At 33.0% G+C, this 18834-nt stretch overlaps 2 protein-coding genes across 2 annotated transcripts in view; both read left to right on the top strand.

Annotated features, from left to right (window-relative positions):
• Positions 1 to 9622, top strand: part of LOC107135437 (glutamate carboxypeptidase 2) — a 136422-nt gene extending 126800 nt beyond the window's left edge. The window contains 3 exon segments of the mRNA XM_015477316.2: positions 7717 to 7809; positions 9386 to 9447; positions 9450 to 9622. Of these exon segments, the coding sequence (XP_015332802.1) occupies positions 7717 to 7809; positions 9386 to 9447; positions 9450 to 9574 (280 nt within the window). The 3' untranslated portion in view covers positions 9575 to 9622.
• Positions 9623 to 10719: 1097 nt separating this feature from the next.
• LOC107160405 (glutamate carboxypeptidase 2-like) lies at positions 10720 to 15502 on the top strand (the record flags this gene model as incomplete). Its single annotated transcript, XM_048787870.1, has 4 exons — positions 10720 to 10860; positions 11627 to 11813; positions 14460 to 14553; positions 15308 to 15502. Coding segments are annotated over exons 1-4 (542 nt in total), but the record flags the coding sequence as incomplete, so codon positions are not given.
• Positions 15503 to 18834: the final 3332 nt, after the last annotated feature.

Here is an 18834-nt window from a genome sequence, read left to right as displayed (position 1 = left end):
ATATATATATATATATATATATATATATATATATATATATATATATATAATTTTCCCTATCTGCAATTTTAAAAAATCAATTCGTCAGATTTATGACAGATTTTTCTCTTTATGAAATTACTTATGTCACTTTTGTTTTATACAAATAGATTTTTGGAAGAAAGCCGAAGAAACACAAGTTGGATGAGCTTGAAAGTTTACATATATTCTACTGCTAAGCTTCATTCCAGTTGTACTGGTAGAAACTCAGGATGAGCACAGCTAGATTCCATTATCCAATTCGGTTTTAGTTTGGGAAATGATTCAAGAATGATTGAATGATTCAAGTATTTATGAAATTGAAATAACTTTTACTTTCTTATTAGTTTGGCAAAACAGAATAGACTCTTAATCTACTAACAAATCTCTCTATTGTCAATATTTTAGTTTCTGTTTCTTTTGTGAAAATAAAATCAGCAACCTCAACCTTGGGAAGCATTTTTTATATGTGAATTAAATTATTTAATAACTGATACAGATCCTTTAACTATTTTTTCAAATGTTTAAACTGTCTTTGGAGGTCTTGTGGGAAAGCTTATTTAATTAAGATGAGAATACTCTGATAATCATTTCACACATACAAATTCTATATAAAAGTGTATGTATAGTCACAGTTTGCCTTCTACAACATATATGTCCTTTTTAAAGTATAAAGTGATAATTTTGTAAATTGAATTACTTTAGTGAATTAATTTACTTTGGAGTTTCACAAGTCATTTTTTTCCTTCAAAGATGATTGATTTTCATTCATCATTGGCTCTGAATTCTTTAAGTTTCTTAGGCCCCTTTCTTTCATTTTCCCCCTATGTCTCCCTATTGAATATTCACTAAATCCTTGTATGTTTGAGGTAAGCTCATACATTTTCATAAATTTAGGTGCACTGTGAATGTATTTGCTTTCCTTCTACCATGTATTTGTCTTTTGTCAATCCAGATTGTATAGAGTTCTTATGAAGCAAGCATATGTGTTTTGCCATTATGTTCAGTCTAAAAAATGTCTCCCTTTTGACTCATTTCCACTTACACTACTTTAAATTTATAAAAATAATACAAATAAAATAAACATGAGAATACCATATTGCACATAGATATCTATCTGATATCACTTATACTTTGTTGATCATAAGTACATTGTAGTTGTAGATTTTAATTTTTACTTTAGTATTCTGAAGGCATGTTGAAGGATGAATCAAATATTAATTAAGATAATTTATTTTTGGAAATATATAATTTCTTGTGCTATCTCTCTCTCTCTCTCTCTCTCTCTCTCTCTCTATATATATATATATATATATATATATATATATATATATATATTTCTCTAATTTCAGAAATCAATTTAAAGATACAACAAATTAAGATAGAAAGTGATTAATATGCTTTGCATTCACTTCCATACACATAGATAAAGAAACATTACTTGTTTGAATTTTCTACCAGATTCTTTGTCATATTCAACAGCATACTTTACTTCTGTAAATAAACATGAGTAATCTTCTTCATTTCCACTATAAATCTATTTTAATGGAATCTCTGATCACTTTTCTCTGTAATGAAAAGACAGCTCTCATCTTTCCTATGCAGGAAAGAACAAAGAGGTGACAGTTATTTGGGCCATAGCCACACAAACCTTAAATTATTTCTTCTCATGAGGAAGCAAGCTAGAAAGAGAGGTAACGGGTTCTCTCAGCATGTTCCCATCTGTGTGACTACTTTAGCTTTATTGGATCTGTTTATATATGTATTTGTGTGTGGCAGTCTTATTTTTGTTCTAACCTGTCTCTCCTTTTTTCCACCTATTTTTTTCACTGTTTATTTTATTTTTAACTTCTTTATATTTTTATAAACTTAGAATGGAAATTTTCTATTTTTCACTTTTAAAACAATAACTTTACATGGGTGTCCACTCTTAGAGAGTCTCAGTGGGAGTGAGGCTCAATCCTTAGGGATATCTGATGATACAGATTTCTAGGCCTCACATTGAGCAATTTTGATTTAGCAGAATGGGTCTGGGTCCCCATAATCTGGGAGCCTCACCCCTGCATAGATTGATTCAGAGAATCAAGGAACCACACTTTGTATTTTTCTTTTGTTGGGGGACATTCTGCTATTACTATATATAGTAGCTACTCGTCCACAATAATCTTCTCTCTTGTTTTAATTGCATTAAATAATTGCATTAATATTTTCAACCAAACAATTATCAACATTTTCTCAGAATTTATGGTCATAGGCAGGTATAAGTATTTGGATTATAAACATATTTACAGATCTCTATTCCACAAAACTATTGTGCTTAGTTTGCTTATATTTTTATGATAGTAAGTACTGTGAATTAACAAAATAGCTTCAATTATAGAAGGCAACAATACTCCAGAAAAGAAGTATTGCTTATGTCAACTCAGATTCATCTATAGAAGGTAAATTTTATTTCATTTTGATGTAAAATGTTTAGAAAGAAAACTTTACTTAGAGTAAATTTCCTTTACAGTTAGTATGCATTTTATATATATATATATATCTTCTAAGTCTACAAATTCCAACTTATCATCTATCTCGGATATTCTGTTCCTATGAGATTATCAGTAACAACTTAATTTTCTATTTTACAAGAGAGAAAATAATAAGTCATATTATGTATTAGAAATAAAACTAAGCTTTTTCTTCTAGATACTTTTTTGCTATATTTACCAGTTTTCTATCTTGAACTACTACTTAGAACTATAGTATTAACCACATTTTTGCTATGGTGATATTAAAGGCATTTGGCTGAAATATTGTACAAGATATGTTATACAGAAATATTTTCTGTATTATTAATATTTATAGAATATTTTATGCTGATATATTTTCTATAACAAAAGGGTTTCTTGAAAAGTTAAAAAAATCTTCTGTATTTATTGGAAGACACACAAATTACTTCTTTTTAAAATTTGACATACATATGTCACTAGACTTTTGTTGAATTTTAACTTTTCTAGATCATACATACATCCTCTAACATCTCTTGATGTGCACTATTGAAATGAATGAGTGAATATAGAGTGAATTCAGTAACCTCATAGTGACTTTCCTAAGGCCCCTGACAGATACTACTGTAAGGATGAGGTCTGAATTGTGTGGAAGCTCTTGCCTCAGCCACCTAAGGCCATCTACTCCAATTTCAGCCCAAAATATGTATGGCAGATTCTCTCACTCCTGGAGAAACAATTCCACCCTCTTTTATTCCATGGGAATGATGCATTTGATTTAAAGACAGTTACATCTAGTTTAGAATTTAAAATAATGTTAGAATTAAGCACAACTGGATTTTCATTTGGAAGTATGAAATAGTATTTTCATTTATTTTTCAGGCAATTGTACTCTCAGAGTTAACTGTACACCTCTTCTTTACCAGTTGATGTATAAACTGACAAAAGAGGCATATAAGATTTTTCTTACTATGTTTTCTGATGACTGGATACATGAATAATATTTTTTTCCCTTAAATTAGTGGCATTTAATTTCAAGCTGGTGATGGTACATGCTTGACTTGTATAAATAACAAAACAAAAATGTAATATGGAATTTGCTATATGATATAATTATGAAGATAGTGTTTCCAGCCTCTTCATTCAATGATAGTACCTGTTATTAATTGTGCACATAGTTATAATGTATAGTAGGCCCAATGTTAATCTGACAAAGCATTTTATTTCAGGGGAAAAGAACACTGAACTGCAAAAAACAAAACAAAACAAAACAAAACAAAAAATAACTTTTGTTTTAAAAATTGTGTTCTCCAGCAACTCCTTTCATACAACATGTTCAATGGGTGGTTACTTTGTTAGGATTCAAATATCATGTTTGGCAGCAATGATGGTAAAAATACAAGACCATCGAAAAAAATCTAAAGACTTCAAAAGCTAGAGAGGACACAGACTCACCATTTTGCGCAGCCTGGTCTTGAACTCCTGAGCTCAGACTGTCCTCTTGTCTCAGCCTCTCCAGAAGCAGGACCTGTGGGAATACCACTGTGCATGAAACCCAAATTGTTTCTAACCTGAGGATTTTGGTAGTGGGAATTGAACCCAGAGGCACTCAACCTCTGTGTCACATCCCCAACCCCTTTTTCTATTTTTATTAGAGACGGTCTCACTTGGTTGCTTAAAGTCTCGCTGAGTTGCTGAGACTGGCTTTGATCTCGCAATCCTTTGCCCTCAGCCTCCCAAGCCACTGGTATCACAGGTGTCTGCCACTGCACCCACCAAATATATACAGCTTTACAGTGGCATAAATTTTGTTGCTTATGTTCCTAATCTCCAGGAATTGATTATTTTTGTAGATTTCTAGCACATATGATGGTTTTGAGAGTAGATCATTTGATGAAAATTTGTTGGAAAAAGCCCTTCAGCTGAAAATAAAGGTTTTCCTGGGTAAATAGTTATATGAATCTTTTCTGCCATAAGATAAATTATGAATTCCTTTTCCCCCTGATTTCCATAAACAAATAATCCTTGCATATATCACCAAAAATTGGAGTGAAGTTGATAAAGGATTCTTATGCCAGATTTTCTTCAGCTAATCAGCCAGCACAGCCAAGTTTTTTTTAACCTATAATAGAGCACAGATGCATATAGTTGTGCAAGTTTTTAGTAAAAATGTTTTTGCAATATTAGTAGTCACTACTTGTTATTCTTATATAAATTTTCATTGTAATATGTACTAAATATATTTTAAAAATATAACTTCCCATAATATTGAATAAGGGAAGTAAAACAAATAATTTACTGTTTCCTCATAAATTTACTAAGAGGCATGTTAGTAACCATTAATTGTGTTGTCCTGCAACTAATTTACATTTAATATAAATATTAGTTTTTCCTCTTTTCATTCATGCAACTGTAGTTTCCTTGAATTTATTTTGTTGCATTAAATATCCTTTATCTGCCTGCTTTCTTCTATGTAAGGAGAGAGGAGGATAAAGAACTACAAGTGTAAATACTGGGTCCTGGGGCACATGCATTTCAATTGTAACAAATGCTGCCAAACTATTTTGGTTCCTGTGATAAGCTGTAAAATTACATGGCTATATGTGCATATTTTTTCCTCCCAAATGAATTTCAGAAACTTTTCAAGTTCTAAAAACAATTCTTGTTGGGTTGACACTGTTCTTAAAGTCTTAACTATTGCCGTTTGCAGACATGGATCTTGAGCTTTCAGACAAAAGCTACTTGCCATGCTCTGAGTGTGTCATGTTTCTTATATATCTGGGAATTGTTGTACATGATCTCTCAGATGTGAATGTCATTTCTTTTTGTTCCAGATAATTCCATCTGTTTCAGAAAACTCAGTTCAAGAGTCAACTGCTTGTTGAAACTCTCCTACTTGTATCTCCCTACACCCCTGATGGAGACACTCTTGTGCTCCTAGGGTTTCCTAAGAAACAGAAAGAATGAGAAAATGGAGAGTCCACCTCTGTTCTGTAGAATCAGCTAGGGAACACCTGACTCACAAATTTATTTTCACAGCAGATGTTTATTTGGTAAATGCTAAATGATCAGACTGTTGGAAACACTAGGATATACTAGCTAATAAAAGAGAGTCCTGGTTCCCATGGGACTTACAGCCCATTGGTAATCAGATAACAAAAAGACAACTATTTATTTATTTTCCAGGTGAGGAATTTAGGGAAAAAAATAAATCAAGGGTCAGAGAGGAAGAATAAAGGTAGGATAGGGAGTGGAAGTAGCATGCTGTTTTAGGTAAGATGGTCAGGGCATATCTGTTAGATAAAGTAACATCTTACTAGAGGAGGAGTAAGAGATGTGGGATGAGAACAGTGTGTTAAAAGGCCTTGAGGGAGTATTCTTGGGAAGAATGGAAGATAAAAATGTGGAGAGTGATGTGGGTTGTTTCATATATCAAACTATGAGGCTGTTATGAAGATGGTGGGATTTATAGAGTGAGATCAGGAGCCATTCAAGAGTTGGAAATCATTTTATGTTTTGAAAGGATCATTCCATCTAGGAAGTTAGCAGTGGTATTTGAATAAGCAAATTACAAAGAGAAATAAAATTAAAATTAATGTATATTTTTCTGTCTTTCAGGAAACTACACCTTAAGAGTTGATTGTATATCACTGATGTAGAGATTGGTACACAATCTAACAAAAAAGGTAAAAAGAAATACATATAACTTAAGAAAATCTAAGTTCTACAAATGATGTTTCCTTGAGGTGCCATTATGATGTTGAACCTTGGTGTTGTTTTGTATAGTGTATCTTTTTGTTTTCATGTAACAGTCCACTCCACAGAATGTCAGATCTAACATGTTGCCTACACACTACTTCATCTCCCCGACACCACATTGACGAGGCCGTTATGTAGCATTATGTCTACTATTTCCAGTTTGAATTGAGGAAACGGCTTGAGGAGTGATAGCCACCCTATTCACCCAATGTGTACAGTTGCTTAACCACATCTTTATCTTTAAGCCCTTAATTTTACAACCAGTTTCTCCTTCTTAATATAGTGACATTAATTCTTTCAGGATTCAGAATTAGCCATATTCTAAATGATGGAGGCAGAGTATGCATAAAAACAACAAATCATTTTGGGGCAGAGGCTAGGTAAAAACTAAATAAATGCCTTTTCAACTTTTGCCTTGGACTCCAATCCCATGGCTGCACTGAGCCTGACTGATAGTTCAATGTTATCTTAATTCTCACAGCACAGAAGACAGTGAACTTAGTAGAAAGGTGGGTACCTACATTTCTATAGGACCGTAATCTGTTTAACCCTCATAATCCATAACTTTCATCCTAATCCAAGTGAGTTAAAATGAAGGGGGTTTGGCATGACAGAGTTTTGTTTCTGCTAAATGTCTGAAAGTGACCTGAAATAAATGGAAAGAAAATAATACAGACAACAGAAAACAGGTTCACTGAATAGAATTACCAATTAAAATGTGATTTCCAAGAAAAACACAATTTCCTTGAAGAAGAATATAAGTTAGAATATATATCATTAAGCTTTAGTTTCAAAAGCATGAAATTTAAACCTGTAACTTCTAAAAAATGTAAAAATATTTATTAATCTAGCATTTATGGCCTTCATAATTTGCCTGGAGTCTTATAAATTACCATGCAACATATAGTATATGAAACCCAGTATTTCATGAATTTCCACTATTCAGATAATTCACAATACATGCTAAGGAAACTTGGCTGTCATTTTGTTTGTTAATTGGATTTGTGGCCTCAAATTAGAATCACAAAAAACATTGCTATCTTGGTCAAGTTTAAAGTGTGCAGTGCTTGAAAAATTTTAATTTTGTAGTTTCTTTGCAGAGAATGCTTTACAGTATTTCAAATTTTGCTGAAAAAATATTTAATGGAGATATATATATATATATATATATATCTCCATTAAATACTTTTTTATAAAAATATTTATATAAATACTTATTTAATGTATATATACATTAAATACTAATATATATATTAAATTCTAATATATATATATATATATATATATATATATATATATACACACATTTTGGAGACTAATGGAGTTTTACTATTCCTTATATGAAGTTTGATATAAAATTGTAAACTTGAGTGAAATAATTGTTTTTCATGCTATGTAAATTTAACTTATATCCCTGTAAACTATTGCATATTAATTTCCTTTTTAGCCCAGTATTATTGAGGATTATGAATGATCAGCTGATGCTTCTGGAACAGGCATTCATTAATCATTTAGGGTTATCAGACAGACCTTTCTATAGGTAAGAAAGAAAATATTACTCTTCAGTTTAATATTACTTTTTTAAAATGTTGTGCACTGTGGAAAAAAAATATCAAAATTGATTTCTTGCAAGCTAATAGAATATTTCAAAATGTATGTAGTGATAAATATACTATATTGAGTTTCCAAATAATGTAATATGACTCTTAAATATCTTTATTTTTGGCATTTTTTTGTGTCTGATTATAAAAAAAAATGTTTATTTTAGGAAATGTAAGAGATTCATCAAGACAACAAACAGAAAACAAGAATCTCTCCAATTACAGTAAAATATAAAATCAAGTTTATATTTTCTTACACATGATTTTAGCCCCTGTTCTATTTTAAATGTGTTTGTTTTTATATATATGCAAGAAATAATAAATTCAATAAACATGCATAATATGTAATAAATGTTTTTATTTCCTCCCCAAATTTGTCATTAAAAGTTTTTCCCCCTAATTTTTGACAAATGTGCTTATTTCTGATAAGAAACCACCCACTGCCCCCAGGTTGCCCATCCTGTGAATACTGCAAAATGGGTTATATTATGAACAGCCAGAATTGGTGCCAACTTTCCCTGGAGGGATTATCAAAGGGTCAGAGGTTGGGAGAAAATAGTCATCCAAACAGGGTGACTATTTTGCCAATGGTAGCATGGTTGTACCTCTTTAACACTTTGCCTTGTTACTTTGCAACTTATCCTCTTTCAGGGCTAGCACATGACCTGGTTTAGCCCCTTCAATGAAAGTCTTCTTTCTAGGTCTTGTAAACATCACAGATAGTTTTTAATGATTCTTCATGCCTTCAGCTAAGCATTAACTCACATTTAGAATGTGAATTTTTAAAGAAGATAAAAAAAATTGGTTCGCTGGTTATAAATGGGAATTTAATTACCACAGCAGTGTTATAAGGTCAGGGGCAGTGTGGTGTCATAAAAGTCAGTTCTTATTTCCCAATGCTCATTGAGACAAATAATTTAATTGTAGTCAGTTTCCTCCTCTGTGAAATACTAATGTCAACTTTGTAGAATTCACTTTTAAGAATTAGAAAAATTGGCCAGTTGTGGTGGCTCACACCTATAATCAGCAATTTGGGAGGCTGAGGCAGGAGAATCATAAGTTCAAGGCCAAACTCAGCAATGTAGTGAGGCTGTAAGCAACTAAGTGATACTCTGTCTTAAAATAAAAAACTACTAATAATAAAATGAAATAAAAAATGGCAGGGGATGTGGCTTGGAGGTAAAAGTCCATTGGGGTCAATCCTCAGTATAAAAAAAGAAAAGAATTACAAAAATTGTAGTAAATTCTTAAAGAATACCAAGTACAATCTATACCAGGTAATCAGCAGTTGTTTATCCTTGTTACTACTGGTGTTAGCTCTGAACCACTTTGAGCTATCTATTTAAAGTAAAATAGTTAATACATATTTCATAGACTAGTGAACTTGTAAATTTGTTTGCCAAAGGTCTTATTCAAAGTATAAATTTAGAAATATGAGATCCAAGACTGTGTGATGCTCCTCTTTCTTTCTTGTATGTCATTTGTGCAACTAACAGCAAAGTATTTTCTTGATAGGCATGTCAGCTATGCTCCGAGCAGCCACATCAAGTATGCAGGGGAATCATTCCCAGGAATTTCTGTACTTTGTTTGATATTGAAAGCAAAGTGGAATCTTCCAAGGCCTGGGAAGTAGTGAAGAGACATAATTCTATTGCAGCCTTCACCATGCAGAAATTGGCAGGAACTTTGATAGAAGTAGCTTAAGAGAATTCTTTAGAATCCCCAGGTTGAATTGTTGAATTGATATGGTATTTCCATGAGTATCTTGATAAATTAAGAAATAAAGGTGGGAGGTTTTTTTTTTTTTTTTTTTTTTTTTTTGTGTGTGTGTGTGTGTTTACTTTGTTCTTTGTTTTACTTCTTGAATGTGTAACAACCCCAAAAGCAACATGACCTCACAAAGTGGCCATCTGCAGCTGAGGCAGTCCCTGAAGGTTTGACAGCTGAAGGCTCTCCACAGGCAGGGAATCTTTCCTGCAGCTGAAGCAAGATAGTCTTCATTGAAGGGAAATCACAGCAAATACAGTTTACTTCAGAATGAAATGCTGAAGGGAAAGGGGCACAAAACACAAGATCAAGAAGAAAAAGGAATGATAGAGTCCTAACAGTAGAGTATGTCCATGTCTTTTTTAAAGTAGATGATATTGAATAGTAAATAACTGTATATTTATTTAAACTCCATTGGGTACATAGAAAAATTATGTAAGTTGCTTCTAAAATATTAATATTTATATTATATTAGAAATAACTTTCTCTGCAGATACTTGAAAAAATTTTAGATGTCCATGTTAAATATATGAATAGGTACATTGCTTTTCAAAGTCAATTTTGTGACTAGAGTACCAAAATAAAACAAAAAAATGTTGGAAGATCACTGATTTAAACCAACAGTTTATTTTACAAATCAGAATGTTGAGACTCAGAGATGTCTTGCACATAATTATGCTAATAACTGAACCCAATAACACAAGCCATTTTCCTCCTGGTAGTTGTGAAGACCCATTATGTTATTATTTGTGAACACAACTCTGAAGAGAGTAAAGCTGTCATCAAGGGCTCCTTTAGCTAGGTTGCCTTATCCTTGGACTGCATGCAGCAGTGTGTATATTTATATGTGTTTTTCCAGGGCAGTACTTTTATATGTTCTGAAAAAAAATACATAAAAACAAATATTATTTAATTTGTATGTCTCTAGCCCAGATTAGCTTCAACTGAAATTCACTTCTCCTTGTGTGTCTTATTTAATGATCATATTTTTCTCATCCTTTTGCGTGTTCTTGATTCTTTCCTTTTTCAAAGATATTGAATATCCCTCATGCAGGAAACCTGTATATTTTATAATAAATTATTCTTGATCTCAACAGGGGGATCTAGTATATGTTAACTATGCATGAACTGAAGACTTATTTAAACTGGAGAGGGACATGAAAATCAGTTGCTCTGGAAAGATTGTGATTGCCAGATATGGGAAAGTTTTCAGAGGAAATAAGGTAATATCATCTCTTACCTTTTCCTCCAATATGAAAAGGTATAATGTAATATATCTAAAATCTCCTTGCAAACTTTCGAAGACTACGATCCTCTTACATTCTGTAAATGTCCACCTTACAGGGAGGACATCCTTACTAGCTTATGGGAAGTGGTTTTAAACTGGGCCACTGGAATTGGCCAGTGTTTGGCCAGGGTGAGCCAAATAGATTTTTCTGTACTTGCAAGTTACCCCTGTGGCCTACCTAGAAATGCATACTAGAGTTGTTGTTTCAGTATTTTTGTTTTAAATATTATGTCTAAAAATATTTACTGTAATAAATTTAATATACATTGTTATTATAGATATTAAGAGAAAATAAAATTCACATAATAGTTTTTAAATTAATGTCACTTGACTTTTAAATTTTTAAAAATATTTTTTGGGAAAATAAATTTAAAAATATTCACTTTCCACCACAGAACTGGGAGGAATCTGCCCGAGGAGTCTACTTGCTCTATATAATTCCAGAGCATCAAAAGGAAATACCAAGTACTCACTACCAGTATCTGGGTATTTTCCAAACCTGTTCTGAGAACTGATCCATTTTTAGAATCTAAAGTAGAAAAAAGAAAATGGTACTTCTCTGAATAACTTCTTTGTTGTAAGCCTAATGAGAAAGGCTTGAACATAAAGCTCAGTTACTCATTTACATGTAGTTTTGAAAATTGTTACTACCAAATCTGGGGCAACCAATTAACATAAGTGAAGTACACTCTATTTCCTAGGTTAAAAACGCCCAGCTGGCAGGGGCCAAAGCCATCATTCTGTACTCAGACCCCGCAGACTATTTTGTTCCTGGTGTACAGTCCTATCCAGATGGTTGGAATCTTCCTGGAGGTGGTGTCCAGCGCGGAAATGTCTTAAATCTTAATGGTGCAGGGGACCCTCTCACCCCTGGCTACCCAGCAAATGGTGAGTGATAAGGCCTCAGTCATTACAGGACACTTAGCCACATTTTAAAGTGATTTTATTTAAGGATTTTCTTTGACACAAAGGACTGAGAATGAATATGTGTGTGTGTGTGTGTGTGTGTGTGTGTGTGTGTGTATTACCTAGGAATGAGAGAGTTTCTAAAAATTATTGATTCATATTCCTTATTTATTATTTGAAATCCTTGTGACTAAATAGGTTTTGGAATTCAGACTTCCAAATTATTAAAAAGGAACATGGTACATATACCATATAATTCATAACACTTACTTGGGTGGCTGGAACAGAACATAAGAAACCAGTATATAAACAATTTTTGCATCAAACTGTATGAATGCTGATACTAAGTGGGGTAAATAGAGAATATAAATAGACTCATCTGCTCAAGTGAGTTTTGCTATCAAATAAGTTCATGCTATATAGGTTTTATTGTCAAGTACATTTACCCTAAATTCATAGTTCGCACAGATTTTTTTTTTTTTTTTTGCTTTTACCATTGACCAGAGATAGGAGAAGAGAAAATTTTATAACATCTTTAAATGACAAGGTAGAATCTAGAACTCCAGAAAGACAACTGTCATTTTTAAAAAAATATTTTTCTTAGTTGTAGGTGGACACAATACCTTTTATTTTATTTATTTTTATGGGGTGCTGAGGACTGAACCCAGGGTCTTACAGGTGCTAGGTGAACACACTACCACTGAGCTATGACCCCAGCCCAAGACACTTGTCTCTGTTGCTGCATGATGATAGCAGTGATGAATGTGAAGAAGTATCTCCTACATGCCAGCACTGTACATGCCTCAACAACCCCGAAAGCCAGGAGGCATTATCTCTGTTGGCAGGGGAAGAAACTGTGACTAGAAGAGGTAAGCTGTCTGCAAGAGATAAACAACTACTTAGCAGGGAGTGGGATTCTAATTCAGGTACTCTGGCTGCAGAGTCTGTGTACTTGTGCTGAAATGCCACCTTGTAAAACATTAACAAAAAGAGCTCAATTATTTTATGTGTACTCAACTATCTGAACATGTTTACAAAAATATGTAATCATTTAGTTTAGATAGTTGCAAATTAACTAAATTTGCATAAATTAGTTGGCCAAAGCATCTTTGTCATTCACATATTTACTCTTTATCTGGGTTTTCCATCAAATAGTGGATTCCTCTGAAGCTTATGTACTGTTTTGCTTTGTAAGTCTTCTGAGAATATGGTGCATTGTCATAGATTCTTTGCTTTTTTTAAAAAAGAATACACATTACCATATAGTAAAACCATATGAATCTGTCTAAAGTTTTTCCACCTTTTTATTCTCAAATTTAAAAAAAAATGCAACTTCTTCCAAGTAAAATGAGATTAACTGGAATGTTTCTGTTGATTATCTTCACATTTAAATGATGGGATTTTGGGGGAACCCATGTTATCTTTTGGAAGCTAGCATTTATTCAACCCCTTGGGTGCCTTTAAGTTTACCACTTCCTTTTAATTTTAGTTTCTACTGTGGAATAGTTCTAACATATCCAAAGCAAAGATAGTCACCAGCATATTTTCAACTTTGTTTCATCTATCTATCACGCCCCTTTTCTTGAAAACATTGCCCCCTACACAGCATGTCATTATGTCATTCTGCCCAAGAGAATAATAAGTTTTTGAGATGAAGTTTCTTATTAGATAATTTCAAAACCTGGTGTGTGTGTGGGGGGGAAAGGAAAACACAGACCTAATTTGTCTTAAGCCCGAATAAATGTCATAATAATATTTTGCAGTAAAATTTATATGCAATAAAATGCATAGATCATAAAATCAGTTCAATGTATTTTTCTATTTTAAATTTTGTTTTTGCAGCACTGGGAATTGAATGCAGGGTCTTATGGTCTGGTTCATGTGCTAGGCAAGCACCCTATACTGAATCATGTCTCCAACCCCAGTTCAATGAACTTTGAAAATTGTATGCATTCATGTCACCCAAAATTAAAGGACATTTTTATGATGTTCAGAGTGCTCTTTCCTATGCTCTTTCCCAGTCAATTTGCACTTCATCCCCCCAAAGCAACCACATTTTGATATCTAGCATTGCACATTAGTTTGCCTCATTTTGATGTTCATATAAATGGAATCAGACAGTAGATGCTCTTTTTTGCTTCACATATTTCTCTCAGTATAATGATTTGAGATTTTCTATGTTATTTTGCATACCAGTAATGTGTTCCTTTTAACAAAGGAGTAGCATTCAATTGTTAGGTTATACAAGAATTATTTATTCTCCTGTGGTCAGAAATTTGCTAGATAATGTAAGTGTGGCTGATGTAAACAATTTTGTAAGGTTTTTTGTGCACATATGTTTTCATCTTTTTAAGGTAAATATCTAACAGTGGAATTGCTGTGCCATAGTGCACATTTCTGCTTAAGGTCCCTTTCAAAATAATTATCCCAAGTCATTGTCTAATTTATACTCTTAAAAGCAATGTTTAGTTGCTTTATGTTCTTGCTAACATTTGGAATTATAAGTTTTCTTTAACCAATTCTAATAGATCAAAATGAGAATGCATTCAATATGATTTATAGAGATCTACTTGAAAGGAATTGAGTTTTTATTGGAAATGTGTTTCTTTTTTGTTGTTGTTGTTTCAGAATATGCTTATAGGCATGATATTACAGAAGCTGTTGGTCTTCCAAATATTGCTGTTCATCCAATTGGATACTATGATGCACAAAAACTCCTTGAGTAAGTTTGCAAGAATAAATAATTGACTACTTGGGTATTCCCATGATCGGTAGTCTTATCTTCATTTTTTTTTTTTCTGTATTGATTGTCTCTGAGATGGGTAGAGCATGTGATTGTATCATGATTTTATAGAATAATGGTTCTGTTCTGGAATTTACATTGTATGATTTACATTATATGATTATCCAATGTTTGCCAGTCACCTAAAGGAGCCTTTCTGATCTCTAACTGCAGGGAGCATAATTGATCAATTGCTCTAGCCATTATACTTTGAAATATACCGCTGAGTGTGGTAGGGTGCTTAGAGAGTCACGTTCTGGAACCACAGGACTCCTCAGATATGAAACTTTGACTTGAGGACCTGTTGATAATTAGCTCAAATAGAAGCTGCACCATGGCCCCATCTTCCTCTTCTTCCTTCCCTTTCTCCTTTACTTTGCATCAGATCTGCACCACAGTCTGCTGACTTTATGAGCCTTCCCTAGCTCCCATTTTGCCCCTAGTAAATCATAGTCTTTTCCCCTAATAAATCTCTTACTCATCTGTATTGCTTATTTCTTATTTCTTGAAGGACCCAGAATAAAATCAAGTGAGAAATACTTCCATTGTGTTTTTATTCTCTTCCCTTTCTTTCTCTGCTTTCATTATTGAATCTTCTTCAAATATGTTACTGTTTAGCCTAGCATTGGAAAGCTTTCCCCTTTCTTGCCCCATTTTTTTATTTCCCATCTGAATGTCCCTTCTTTCCTTTTAGGAAAGGAGATGCCACTGATTTTTCTGAAAGTGAAGTTGGTAAAGACCAAAACATCTGGCCAGTTTGTCCTTTTTCTTCTTTGAGTACAAAGCATTCTTACTCCTTGTATTCTAGCATCTATGAGAAAGTGTTTTATGACCTAGCATGCAAGGCCCTCATTTATATAGGTGACCAGGCTGATATCTGGAGAAGGAGGTTAAGGAAGTACCCTGGGTTTGTTTTGTTTTTTTGTTTTTCCTTTTGGCCCATGTTTTAGTCAGCTTTTTTTTTGCTGCAGTAACCAAAGGACCTGATGAGAACAATTATAGGAGGAAAAGTTTATTTGGGGACTCAGTCTCAGTCCATAGATTGCTGGCTCCATTCCTTGGGGCTTGAGGCAGAATATCATGGAGAAAGGGTATGGCAGAGGAAAGTGGTCCAGGACTTCATATGGGGAAGGAGGGGAGGGAGAAAGGGGAAGGAGAGAGAGAGAGAGAGAGAGAGAGAGAGAAGGCAGAAAAATCTCACTCTGCTCAACAAGGACAGAATGGGAAGGCTGACCCCAGGGACCAACCCCTATCTAGCCACACTGTAATCCCTTCCAGGGATTAACAGTTACTACCCAGTTAATTCTTATCAGTGGATTAATTCACTAATTAGGTTAAACCTCTTATAACCCCCCAAATCCATCTCTAAACTTTATCCCATTTTTTTTCACACATGAGTTTTTGGGGTACACCTAACGTCTAAACCATAACAGGGCTTTAACTCTGTCACATCAGTTATGATTTAGGATCACGTACAATTTTTGAGTACAGTATGAACTATGGATTTATCTAAACATATTAATAAATAAAATCTAAGTATTTATGAATTTAGAAAGTGACAGTAATTGTAGCATAACTTGTAATATTCTATAATCAAAATAAAACTTCAAAAATCAATAAGCAGTCAAATATGTTACTGACTATGGTAGTAAATGAAATCACTAATAGATACAAGAATATTGTATAATATTCAATGATATGGAACATGTTTGTGATACACTATTGAGTTAAAAAGGAAAATTTCAAATCAATGTATAAGATGGTCCAAGTTATATAAAAGTTTAAAAATGAACCCATTTTGTGTTTGTAATTAGGGAAAGAATGCATGAAACTGTTTCTGAAAGCTCAGTCCTGGTCCCTGATGCCAATCCAATAATGAGGGACACGGTTTTGAGTAAAAGGAAAAAGAAAGTTTATTGCTTTGCTAGCAAAGGAAAGGAGAAACACAGGGGACTCCTGTCCCAGACACTGATTCTGCCCATCTGCAGGAACAGAGGGCTTTTAAAGAGGTGATTTAAAAGCTACAGTCCACATGTTCTCTGTTGGAGTTGTAATTCACTTGTTAATTTGGAATATAATAATTTCTGAGATCTTCTGTCTCATTTACACACTCCTGCCAACAGGAATTTTAGTTGCATTTAGCAGGAGGCTAAATCATCTTCCCAGAAGCCATGTTCCAGTACTTTTCAAGCTTCTCTCTTAGGTACCTTAATCATACTCCAGCCAGATTTGTCACTAAGCCTTACCCTTGCTCCATAGTTCTCTGCCTTCATGCCTCTCTATATTATATCTTGTCCCTGGAGTGCCTTTTCCTTCACCTTTCCATTCCTACATGTTGCTTATCCATTAAAATACAACAAAGTGAAATCCCCTTTAGAAAGTTGTTCCTGATCCAACAAGTTGCATTAACCCTTTTTGTGCTTATTTTGTAGAACTCTGTATATTATCTGTCATGTTCTATTTTATATCATAGTTGGTTTTATATGTATCATCTTCTGAGTGACTTGGGAACTTTTTGGTGGAATGATCATGTGTTATACCTAGTTACATTCCTTGTCAAGTAGAACAAAGTACATTTAGAAAGGTAGACAATAAATGTTTCACAAATGGTCAAATAAAAATAAATATGTTATAGGAAACAGATTTAAGTCACTACTATTTATAAACATTTACAGAGTATCTAACATCTATCAAATCCTTTCAGAGATCTTTTCAAAATTTATTCATATTATCTGATATCTTTAGAGTTTGACTAAAACCTCTGTTCTTTGTGAATGTGTGATATATCCTTTATCTGTTATTAGATTCTTACACATAACCATTCTTTTAATGTTCTGTTGTCTGTTTACCTGTCCTTGAGGGACCATCACCATTCCAGCATATTTTATTGTTTTGTAAGAAAAGGGACTATTTATTTTCTTTTTTATGTTATAATACACAATTGCCTATTTTTCTTCTTGATGAATTTGCATTTTTTTGCTTTTCATGTTTATTTTGAAAAGGAAATACATTGGCAAAATTATAACTTGAAAAGATTTACAGTAGAAAGATTTCCTTTTATTCATTTCTATGAATGTTAATGTTAATAATATTGGAGAAATATTTTGTATATGATCATGTATGTGTATATTCTTCCCTTGCCTCCTACAACTTCTTTGCATATTTAATATTTGCTGTTTTGACTATGGATTATGTTTTCTAACAATGTAAACATCCTCTCCATAGAACTAGATGACTTTTTGTGAAAATTTATTGTACAAAAATAATTTACGTATTACTTAAAATTCTATTTATTAGCCAAACTTCCTAGTGAGATGGGGGGAAAATAGGATGTATTTACTCTCAGAGACTGTTTCTGCCCTACAACTAGATTTTCATCAAAATCTATTTATAGTAGAGGTAGAAATTGCTCACATTGCATTTTCAGTTTTCTAAGTTTGTCTTGGACCACATTCATCTATCTGCCGCTGTTCAGTTAAAATATGTTTTATTTCATGCCCAAACCAATGGTTGACTTGCTCTGATACAGTAAAGGTAGCTGTATTGAAGGAAAATGACAAGAATCACACCGTTTTATAAATATTACTATATTACTTTTCTCAGTCTCCTACTAAAAGATTACAGGGAGCTGATAGCATGTAGTAGCTGTCCACGTGAATCCTTCTACCTTTTCTAATTAAAAATAAAATAAAATAAAATAAAAGCATGAAGCTTTTAGGGACATATGACTAAAGCAAAATTATTTCCTTTGATCTTCCTTTTTTCCCAGATAGTTATGTGAAAACACACTTTGTAAGAGATGACAATAGAAATATTTGGGAGTATATTTATCAGGGAAAATTCCAAAGAGTTATACATCAAGCTTTTTTTCAGAACATACTCTGGAGAGCACTTCTAATGTTTACTCTTGAGAGTAGTAGCACAAAGTTCAAATACTAGTCAATAATTTAAATCTCAGCTGTACCACTTATCAGCACAAAACTTTGTGCATGTTACCTAATCACACTTAGCCTCATGCTTCTCATCTGTGAAGTGGGAAAAATAATAGAACCTAGTTTATAGGCTTGTAGTAAGGATTAAATGGCATACTATTTTCAAAATGTTTTACATGACACCTCTCTCATAGAAGCTATTGTAAACAAATGCTCAAGAAAGTAAATTCATTGACTCTTATAACTTGTTAAATAAAGTAAAAGTTTTCCTCCAGCTAATAATGATTTT

Source organism: Marmota marmota, unplaced genomic scaffold (assembly GCF_001458135.2).
Source record: "Marmota marmota marmota unplaced genomic scaffold, marMar, whole genome shotgun sequence".
NCBI classification, from domain to species: domain Eukaryota; kingdom Metazoa; phylum Chordata; class Mammalia; order Rodentia; family Sciuridae; genus Marmota; species Marmota marmota.
The sequence above is the reverse complement of the archived record's forward strand: the minus strand, read 5'-3'. Positions and strand labels throughout refer to the sequence as shown.